Here is an 11,102-nt window from a genome sequence, read left to right on the forward strand (position 1 = left end):
CTCTGAAGAATTGATAATTGTAACCCTGTAAATGTGAGATTTAAGTTCTTCATACTTCAATGTAACAGGCACAATGATTCTTGTCAAATCTTCCCCAATATATGAACTTTTATTCTCATCCCAATCACTTCCATATCGAATAAGTAGACACTTTTCTGTCATCCTACAAAGCAAGAGAACATTTGTCATTAAGTTGTACAAGTAATTGAAGTGTACTCTCGCTCTTTCTTTATCTCACTTTCTCTCTTAATCTCGCTCTCTCCCTTAATCTTGCTCTCTCTTAATCTTGCTTTCTCTCTTACTCTTGCTCTCTCTCTTATTCTTGCTCTTCCTCACTCTCGTTCTATCTCTCGCTCTCTCTCTCCCCCAATACAAAATTTTGTAATGCTCAATTCCTACCATTTCAGAAATAACACAGCAAAAATAATGAAACAGACTCAAAATAATGAAACACCGTTCTGAAAAACCTGTTCCATTCTGAAAAAGCCTCGCCTTAGAAATCTCCGTTCGAAAAAACTCTGTTCAACAAAATACCAACAAAAACTAGGGAAGTAATTACCGTTGAAATGGAGTTTAGAGTTTAAAGAAATCACCATTATATTTTGTTTAGGTATTATTGATTTGAGGCTTCAGTCGTGAAAATTGTCAAATCATTCGTACACTAACGAGCAATCACATCAAACCAAGGAATTTAAAGCGAGAGCGAAAGTGTTTAACCAGACGAGAGCGCACTAGAAGATTTTGGGCATTAATGTTGGTTGTCAACCGACATTAAAGCTCTTTAATATCGGTTGCAACTGACATTAAAGCCCTTTAATGAAATTTGCAACTGACATTAAAGCCCTTTAATGTCGATTGTAACTGAAGCCCAAGAATCAAATGAAGTCCTTTAAATCGACATTGAAGCCCAGAATCTGTCCGTTTTATCAATTATAGTCCGTTTTTTAAAATTTCGTTGCGAAATCCATTTTTTCGGTAAAAAAATATAACATGACACATCATCATCGAACATTGTGGCTATGATATTATTCTTGTATGGATTGTAAATCTATTACATTTAATCTGCAAATTCTGCTATAAAATTATAATTTAAAAGGTTGTACAATAATTCAGGCCTTGAAAACCCAAATTACAAGTAATACAAACATTATAATTTTACAAACATAATGAGTTTATTGTCCCTCTCCACTTGGTAAGTATGGATCCCTTCATAATTCTTCTTGTTCTCAACAGAACTATCAGAATTCCCAAAAATTGAATATTCAATAACACATACATCAATAAGCAAATTTAGCTCACAATGTACTTCACATCACAAAAGTTGTCACAATAATGTGAGGCATTTGTGAGGCTAATTTATGTAATTTGGTATAATGATGATGTCAGCATAGGGTCAATTGACATTATTTTTTAAAAATGGGTCATTTGACATTTTGGGCCTAAAAAATGGGTCATCTGTACAAATTTCCCGGGGAAGATGGGATTTCAGAACAAGTGTTGAGCAGGAGGATTTTTTTTTTCATAAAATCTAAGCGCACACAATTCTTTTTTAAACCCAAGATTTCCGCTTTTTTTGCCCCTCTTTCGTAGCTATTTTCTAAATATCATTGGGGATATTTCTTGTAGCGTAGTATCAAACACAATTCAGTTTCTAAATATGCTATCAAACACATATCTAAAAACATGAAATACAACTCTATTTTTTTTACTGAATATTTTGTTTTCAAATTTTTTACCGAACAAATCCTAAGTTTCTTGCAGATTACTTATCTTTTCATTGGAAGACATTCTTAAGATTATTTAGTTTACATTCAATAAGACAACTTTAGTTTCGTTTGTATTATTGCATTTTTGTATATAATTATATTTTGTTGTTTAATTCCCAACTTTGATTAAAGTATGTGCTCTTAGATCAAAAGATCAAAGATTCAAAGCTCTTACTCCCATGAATCACGTGTTAAATTAAAAAAGGATGGAAGTCTTTGGTATATCTATCTATTATGTTAGACTATAGTCTTTGTTCCGGTGATTTTGAAAGTTGTAATCATGTTTTAGACTCTTGCCCTCGTGCTCGATCCATATGGAAATCTTTATCTTCTCGTAGTCTACTCAGATTTGATTTTAATAAAAGTTTTATTGATTGACAGATTGCAATCAATTCAAGTTGTAAAAAAGAAGAGTTGGATCTATTTGCTATTGGTTGTTGGGCTATGGACGGACAGAAACAAGTTTGTTCATGGAGAGAAAATTCCTTCATGTGATGTTAGAAGAAAGTGGATTCTTTAGTACAAAGATGATTTCTACTCAGATTTGTCCAAAAATCAGATCCATTCTGCAGGTCAGCCTTTAAACACCTCAGCTGTTTCTGTTCTATGGCCCCTCCACATCAAGATTGGTTTAAAGCTAATGTTGATGCCGGCTGGAGATCTTCTTTTAATCTAACTGGTATTGGTGTTTCTATTCGAGACTCATCGGGTTCTTTAGTTGCTACGGTTGCCTCCATATTGAATATAATTTTTCCTGAGACTCTAGCTGAAATTCGAGCCATACTTGAAGGAATCAAAGTTGCTTCTAGGATACTTCTCTTGTCGAGGGTACTACTGAGTAAACTCATGTTGGCTTCAATGATATAAATTTGTAAATTTAATAAGTTTTGTAAAATGGGATGATTCCTCCAAATTAACAAAAAATTAAAATAAAAATTATACAAGATACTTATGAACAACTTTAGGTTAGGTTCCATTAATGCTTTTTTTTTTTAGTGCAGGACAACTATAAAGATAGGAGATCGAACCTTCGATTTTTAATAAAAAATGTCATGTCAATTACCGTTGAATTAAATTTACTTAGTAATGCTCCTGAACTAGATTGACTTCATTTTAACCCAAAAAAATAACAAATCTTTTCCCCTCAAAAGTTTTAATTGTGAGAGGATGAAAACATTATTTTATCTTAATGTTCAAATTATATTACTTCTTTGGTATTCATTTTACGTCTTCTCATCAGACTGTATTTGCATCTATCATATTTGAAGCTAAGCTAATGAAATTACTTTTTTAAACAATTTCAATTTGTTTATTAAAATGAAAATTTTGAAATATTAAAGCTTAACAAAATTGATATCTTTACTAGTTCACCCATTGAGTTATGTTTATTTTCATAATATAATCTCAAATTTTAGAAGTATAAATTAATTTATTTTCTTTTATCTTTTTCTAGTACAACAATTTTAAAAATAGTAAGAGAGAGGGAGTATATGTCCACCATTTATAATTTCCATACAATATTTGTTGGTTGTAGTAGTTTTTTTTTTTAAAAAAAAAAATTAATATAGGTAGGAGGATCGAACCTTTGATCTAGGGTTGACAAAAATCCCCACGAGATCAGGGCTCCGCGGGTACTCACCCCAATCGGAGTAAGAAATCCCTAATTTGACCAGGAATGAGATCAATCTGGGAACACAAAACAAGCCCCGAACCGTGGACGGGACCTACCTCGTCCCCGACCCCAATCCTGCCTTTTATATTTTTACTTTTTAAAAAAAATTATTTCATAACTTAATTAACTCTAACTTTGTATTAAATTTAAAATTAAAAAAATGCTAAATGGTTTCTTTATTATTAATTTAAATAAACAAAACAATAATAATACTAACTTGTTATCTTAAATATTTACAATTTCAATGTAAAAAATAATTTATTTAAATAAAAAAAATAGAAGACAGAAAATTTTTTCCCATGTGGACCTGATTCTCGAAATAAGATTCTCTGACTTCAACTCTAACTTTAGAAAATGGAGAATGGAACAGGAATGAGGATTAAAAATTCCCACGAGGACGAGGATGGAGAGTGCATCCTCGACCTCGTCCCGTTATGCTGACAACCCTACTTTGACCTTAAGGTTAATAAAATATGTTAATTGAGGTATATGTAGGTTGTAGTAGTTTGGACTTGGCAATAGAAAACAAATATATATATACGTTTTTTAATCCTTAATTTATCGTAAGTTGTATTAATTAACATGTATTCTTCATAGTGATTTCTATCTTCCCAATTGTCTACGTAATTGTCATGAAAAAAGAAAAAAATAATAATCGTACACAATATTTAAAATATCAATAACAATGAAATATTGAAACCTTAATTTTATGAAAATTTTGATAAAATATCGATAAAATTTTGATTTTGATGAATATTTCTGAAAAAATTATAAAAATAAAAAATTTAAAAAATAAACTTAAATTAATAAATAAATATTTTATGATTTTTAAATAAGTTAATAGATCTATTATTTATATTATATTTATTAGTAATATTTTTATTATTTAATTATTATGTTTGGTAGATTTTTATATGATACCATGAAAATATCTACAAATATTGTCGAAAATATCGGCACGTACAGAAATTTAGTACTACAATTTTACGACATTTCTCTAAAAAAGGGGGAAAAAAAGATAATTTGCCATTTCTTCCTCAAAAACTTGGGACTAAAAACCTAGTTTGACAAAAAAAAAAAAAAAAAAAATGTCTTCCGTCGCACACGGTTTGTTGTTTTTGTACTAAAACGACGCGTGGGAACCTATCGAAACGTATAATCGGAATTATCCTCATAATTTTGTATTAGGGGCACTTTCGAGTTTCTTCATCTGGAATTAGTCCGTTCGTCGATCCCACGGTTGGATTTTCTTAATTTCTCTCTTCCAATTCGAATCCTCTCCTAATTATTACAGAATGTTTCCCAATCGGCTCTGAAATTTGAACTCCGGTCATCTTCCGGTTTCTCATTCCGATTTCGCACTCCGTTGATGATTTCTCATCGCTTCCTTTTGCGAGATCAGAATCAGGAGCAGACATGTCTTGGAATGTCTTCAAATTCTGCACGGCACTGCGTGCTTTGGGTTTCATCATGATCCTCTTAGTTCTAGGTATAGTCGGTCTCTCCTATTACGCTTTGGTCGTCGTCAACTATGGTCCGGCTCTCTTTCGCGGAGGCCTCAATTCGCTTACCGCTCTCCTAGTCTTGCTCTTGTTTCATTCTTTGGTAATCTATTTTTCCTCTTTTTAGCTGCAATTCCATTTGCATACTAGGCCAACTTAATTTGACTTTCCACAATTTAGCTACTTGGAGACCTCAGCAGTTCCTGATTTTTCTTTTTCCTATTCTTTTTATCGTCTTTGTATTGCGAATTTCGAATTTGCTTTAAGATGAGTTGCTTAGGAAATGTGAACTTGTAGAAATCTTAACATTCTAATGCAGAAATTTATTGCTTATTGTATATTGTTTCATATTAGTTTTGGAGCTTGGCAGGTTAAAATTTCAGCTGAATCTTCTAATTTCTTTAGAGTCCAAACTTAACATTACCTTGTAGATTCGTTAATTGCTCTAGGTGACCACCGTTTGCTTTTTCTTTTATCTCTTTGTTAGCTCATAGAAGGGCTTTATGCAGAGAATAGAATATCTCTGGGATTCTTCTTTTTGGTTTGTTTAGGAAAACGCCGGTGCTTCGGGCCAAAATAACTAAAAAGAGAATAAAACACTATGCCTTATTACCAAATTGAAATAATGTGTTGTGGTAATGTTTGCGTGTTCATCTTTAAAATAGAAAATGTATATATCATATAGCTTGAAACCTTCAATTTACCAATCTGTTTATGTAGTTGGCGATGCTATTATGGAGCTACTTTTCTGTTGTACTAACAAATCCGGGATTTGTTCCACCTTATTGGAGACCTGAATCGGATGAAGAGAAAGGCGATGCTGATCCATTAATGGCATCAGAATACAAAGGTCCTGGTTCAGGGCCAGAACAAGGTACTGTGCCAAGTGACTCTGCAAATCAAAAAATACGGTTTTGTCGCAAGTGCAATCAGTTTAAACCACCTCGTTGCCATCATTGTTCTGTTTGTAAGTTCTTCAATCTCTTCCTAACTTTTATTTCCTGTTGAAGCTTACTATCGTCCTAGCCAGTAAACAAGATATAAATACCGATTATTCTTTCTTTGGTAGGTGGAAGGTGTGTATTGAAAATGGACCATCATTGTGTGTGGGTCGTCAATTGTGTTGGAGCAAAGAACTACAAGTACTTCCTGCTTTTTTTGGTATGCACAACCAGAGTATCTGCATCCTTTAATCCTTCTGATCTTTAGTTCTTTGTTTCCAATTCCATGGTTCTCGTGATGGATGGTCTCCTATGAACCTATAGTATCCGGTCAAAAAATAAATGATGCCACTTAGATACTCATGGGTGTATTCTAGTTCTTTGGGAACTTTTTCAATTGATATAACCTGCTATTTTAGATGTTCTAGTTGTGCTATAGAGATGTTTTCTGATTGTGTTATGGCAGCATCATTGCATTTCTTGTTTTTATGATCTGTGTGAGACAAAAACATTGTATCCTAGAGTAGTTGAGAATCTAACGTCTTCTTCTTCTGGCATTTCTAATGTCCAGCTACAACTTTGTTTCATCAGTGCATGGCTAGCTAGAGATATATGGAAGTTTCACTAATCGGCTCATTCTGTTCATTTTTATACAGTTTTACACATTTCTTGAAACAACCCTTGTCACTTTGTCATTATTGCCATACTTCTTAGCTTTTTTCTCTGATGGTGATATAACGGGAACACCTGGCAGCCTTGCAGCAATATTTATCACATTTAGTAAGTGCATAATTGAAAACATTGTTCAATAATTAAAACATTTCGACATATCTCTAATATTTTTTTTTTTCTTGTGCCGTACAGTTTTAAATTTAACATTTGCACTGAGTGTTATGGGTTTTCTGATATTGCACATATCACTGGTAGCAGCCAATACTACCACAATTGAGGTAAGGCCTTTTCTTTTAAGAAGCAGTATTTTGTTTGCTTTACTTTTATACATTTTAAAGTGGTTGAATTGGTCTATGGATATTTAATTCACCTTTGCCAGGCATATGAGAAGAAAACCACTCCGAAATGGCATTATGACCTTGGTCGCAGAAAAAATTTTGAGCAGGTATCTTCCTCTGAGCTCACTGGCCTCTTCCTTGCAGGCATTCTTTTATTCACTTATTGGTTGTGTAAGTTATCTGTTGGTGCTAGACAGCTAGACGCTGATTTTTCTTATCGATGTCCTTATTTAGTTACAAGCTACCCAAGTTTCCAGAGGCTTGATCTCTCTAACAGAGTTTCTTTTATCGTACTTACTCTACCGCTCTTAGCTTTCCAAATTTCCCTATTTCTTATCTTTTGCAATACGGCTTTTTAATTTGTCTGTATTCGAAAATGACATGTTGGTCCCAACTGTCCCTATCTTGGATTCATAACAACCTACAAACTCTACTTCGCTGCTCCTGTACCTTTTTCTAAGAGTGCGGGCAAAATAAACTGGTTGGCATTATTCCTCCTATCGCTATCCCATATTGAAGTTGTCAATCATATTCAGTTAGTCAAAATGCATCTATGTTCAAAATTTTAGGATAACAAACCAAACTTTTCATCATCTACGAAGATTTATATCAATAATATCCTCAAGGACCTAACTTTTTGTAACATTATCTGCAGTACCAATGTTTTATGGTAGTTTCTATTAAAAGGAAATCTTAAAAATTGAATTCAACTTGTGAAATTAAAATTGGATAGCTTATAACATGTGGGGACAACTTGGAATTCTTTGTATCAATTTCTTATATATGCCGGAGTTCTTTTGCCAACAACACTAAATTAATTCATGAATCAGGTGTTCGGAATGGATAAGAAGTACTGGTTTATCCCTGCATATTCTCAAGATGACCTAAAGCGGATGCCTAATCTCCAAGGCCTCGAGTACCCAATGAGGTCAGACTTAAATCTACTTCAGGAATTGTAAAATCAAACTCAGAGTTAAAATGTGCAAGCTCCCATTGTTGGATACATAGATAACTAAATGATTGCATCAAGGGGAGAGATCCTGTGGGGCAGAAGATTTCACCTTGATCCTTAAATTGAATGAAAGGTCAGTTAAAATTCCTAACAAACAAATCATAAAGAATAGCCTTCTCAGGTGGCGCGCTGTATAATAATAGTTTGAAAAGCCATTTGTCTGCTTAGTGATGCACAACAATTTTAGCTCTGTGTCAAATTTTAGCACAATGTTACCTTTTTATGTATATTTGTTATTTTGTATGAAACCTTTCTTAATTTTGAGATTATACCCTAAACCCCGATTAAATACTTTCAGAAGACTCCATCTAGAGCCCTTGGGAATTAGTCATATTATTGGAACTTTTTGAAGGCCCATGTTTTTGCAGATTATTATTATTACTATTATTGTTAGATCGCTTGATCTACTTCATTTTCATATTAAAGTCAGTTGTGGGGGGCTGGGGTAGCGGCCGTTTCCCTCTATGCGCATGTGAAGGGAGGAAAGATAGTACTGGCGTCAATAAGTAGGAGCTTGAAATTTTTAGTTTTGGAAAATAAAATATCCAAAATTCTAACCATGGTTTAAACATTCTGATTATTTAATACGGAACTTATTTATTTTATTATTATTACTTTGGAACTCTATGTGCATCTTTCTTGCTAGGGGATTTGAATCTTCTCAATCCTGAGAGAAGGATTACATATCAATTATTATTATGTTATGCAATCAACTAAGTTGGAACTTATCTATACCTTTTTTTAGTCCTTCATTTCATTGTTAGAGAAAATTTCGTTTTACCTCTTTACATGGTTAGATGAGCTAATATTAATTTTGATTCAATTACAAAATTAGTTGATGAATTTTGAAGTTCGTGCTTATTTTGTCCTTTTAATTTTTTTTTAATTTACAGTCTTACTAGACGTGAAATTGAGGTTAAATTTTTATTATACAAATTAGAAGTTTAGGTACTTATTTGACACAATTGAAAGTTTAGAGGTTTAATAGACACTTTAACATTCTAACTAGATAAGAAGTTTAGAGTTTTAAGATTAAACTTCTAATTGAACCGTTGATTTTTTTCCCATTCAATTGAGAGCTTGAATAAATTTGAATATCTTATCAAAATGATATTGAAAAGTATTATTTAATAGTATAGAGTTCTATCTCAAAATCAATTGGTAACGAGAGTAGTCCATCCAATATATCACTCTCACACTTATGGGTTTGAAATATGTTGAAGAACAAAACAAGTGGAAATAAATATTAATTGGGGAGAAAATAATAATGTAGGGATTTGAAGACATGATCTCTTAAACCACTTATTTTGATACTATTTTAAATTATCAATTAATCTAAAAATTTAAACTGATGGATAAAGATAAATTTAAGTATAATATGTTGAAAATGGACCAAATTTAACGGATAAATCATTAAGAACTTGAGAGTAATCATTTTACCTAATTTTTGATTGGACATGGCATCCAAGGAGGGGCAAGCTTGAGATGACCAAGTGGTTTGGGGGTTGGTGTGGTCAAGCTAATCAAATAATGCATGATAGGTTAGGCGAACATCATACTTAGGTTTAGTACTATGAAAATACTATACTCTCTTTATTTAAATTATTTAAATTATATATTTATCTTCATAAATATTAGTCAACGATGCATTAATATTAGTGGGTTACATTTATCTTATAAAAATATATTGATGTGACACACCATAAATAGAGGGAGTATGGAAAAATTTTCGACTAGAAACTTTCCCATTTCGACTAAAACGGTCAACAACAAGCTCGAAATGTTTGGTGCATGAGGGTAGACATGGTCATTGTGGAGGCAAATTTCCATTCCTCCTAAATTTTATACTTCATTTCACGAAAATCGGATGAAGATTTTTTGTTGAGAAAATTCTATTGTTTTTTTTTTAAAAAAAATAATAATTTCACTTCAATAAATTTTTCAAAATTTTCTATGTTTAAAAGTTCATTTCCAATATAATTTTTATTTTAAAAAAATAAAATTTTAAAATAAAAAATATATATTAAAGCTGCAAAAATACAATCAAAATATTCCATTCTCATAAATTCTAAAAGTTAAATTTTAAATATTAAAATAAACAATATAGTCTTATATATGTTCCGTTCTCAAATTTGTTATTGTGAGGTCATCAAAGTAAGAAAGCTGCATTTGTTAGTGTGATGTTGAATTTAATGTTCATCCTAGCTAGTTGTCACGGTCATGCTTGTCTAGGGTTTGTTGCCCATGGACGCATGTCCGATCCAACTCCCTTCTAGCATACTTTTATATCATGTATTGTATTAGTTTAGTTAGCTTGCTTTCTTTATATTTTCATTGTAAGTGACCACTCGCCCTTTTGCATATGCAAGGGTGCCAGTTGGCTTTTTGTTCAGAATGCATTATGTGGAGATAAGACTAATCATCACTTCTCCATACCCAGAGTAGTACTCTATAAAGCTGTTGTTGTTGCTTATTGCTTTCTAGCCTACTACAATCTTTCTTTCCTTATTCGCACTCACAAAAACTGCTTATGAAAACCTTTTCTCCAAACCCGTTTTCTAAAACCGTTTTCTAAAACCGTTTTCCCTAAAACGGGGGTGGAGTTGCAAGAGGTACTCGGTGTGCCACCGGCAGTCCGTATTGAGTTGGCTGACTTGTTCGTGAGTGGGAACAAGTGCCGCACAATCACTAAGAGAAGCTTCCGAAAGAGCGATTGTGACAGTTGGTATCAGAGCCAAGTCGGCTCATAGAGGGAAAGATCAGTGATCATGTCGGCGACAAAGAACCTAAACAAGTCCCATGTGGACAGGCTGGTAGAGATGGAAGAGCAAATGCTCTAACTGAGAGAGGTCCCGGATAGTATCCGTTTCCTAGAGACTCGGCTACAAGAAGTTGCTGAGAAAGCCGATGGAATTGATGCGGTAGTGGGCCGCCTAGACGGATTACACGTCAGAGAACTAATGATGAGGGTAGAGACCCTTGAGACCAAAACAGCACGGTCTTGGCAGCTTTGAAAGTGGCAAATAGCCTCATCGGGCTCTATTGCCCACATAGAGAAGCGTGTCGAAGAGTTGGACGGCTCCCAAAAAGCAATAATTCAGATGGTAACGAATTTGTCTGAAGACTTTCGATCGGTTTCTTGACCTATCCAGAGCCGAGAAGCGGATGTGAGCGCAAGGGTGAATCTCACCATCCGAGC

At 33.3% G+C, this 11,102-nt stretch overlaps 2 protein-coding genes across 2 annotated transcripts; both read left to right on the forward strand.

Annotated features, from left to right (window-relative positions):
- Nucleotides 1–2,372: 2,372 nt before the first annotated feature.
- Nucleotides 2,373–3,879, forward strand: LOC120067397. Its single transcript, XM_039018965.1, has 2 exons — nucleotides 2,373–2,594; nucleotides 3,790–3,879. The coding sequence occupies exons 1-2, from the start codon at nucleotides 2,373–2,375 to the stop codon at nucleotides 3,877–3,879; spliced, it is 312 nt and encodes a 103-aa protein (XP_038874893.1).
- Nucleotides 3,880–4,488: 609 nt separating this feature from the next.
- On the forward strand, nucleotides 4,489–8,258 carry LOC120068317 (probable protein S-acyltransferase 14). Its single transcript, XM_039020034.1, has 7 exons — nucleotides 4,489–5,043; nucleotides 5,661–5,907; nucleotides 6,010–6,101; nucleotides 6,538–6,661; nucleotides 6,746–6,831; nucleotides 6,933–6,998; nucleotides 7,722–8,258. Exons 1-7 carry the CDS (start codon nucleotides 4,855–4,857, stop codon nucleotides 7,848–7,850), a joined length of 933 nt encoding a protein of 310 aa, XP_038875962.1. The 5' UTR covers nucleotides 4,489–4,854; the 3' UTR covers nucleotides 7,851–8,258.
- Nucleotides 8,259–11,102: the final 2,844 nt, after the last annotated feature.

Source organism: Benincasa hispida, chromosome 12 (genome assembly GCF_009727055.1).
Source record: "Benincasa hispida cultivar B227 chromosome 12, ASM972705v1, whole genome shotgun sequence".
Taxonomy (NCBI): domain Eukaryota; kingdom Viridiplantae; phylum Streptophyta; class Magnoliopsida; order Cucurbitales; family Cucurbitaceae; genus Benincasa; species Benincasa hispida.

Excerpts from the sequence above, each read along its gene's own strand:
- LOC120067397 (XM_039018965.1), top strand. The coding sequence starts at position 2,373 with ATGGCCCCTCCACATCAAGATTGGTTTAAAGCTAATGTTGATGCCGGC. Across the intron at positions 2,595-3,789 it reads GGATACTTCTCTTGTCGAGG|AAAATGGAGAATGGAACAGG; the intron begins GTACTACTGAGT and ends CTCTAACTTTAG.
- LOC120068317 (XM_039020034.1), top strand. The coding sequence starts at position 4,855 with ATGTCTTGGAATGTCTTCAAATTCTGCACGGCACTGCGTGCTTTGGGT. Across the intron at positions 6,832-6,932 it reads CCAATACTACCACAATTGAG|GCATATGAGAAGAAAACCAC; the intron begins GTAAGGCCTTTT and ends CACCTTTGCCAG. Across the intron at positions 6,999-7,721 it reads GCAGAAAAAATTTTGAGCAG|GTGTTCGGAATGGATAAGAA; the intron begins GTATCTTCCTCT and ends TTCATGAATCAG.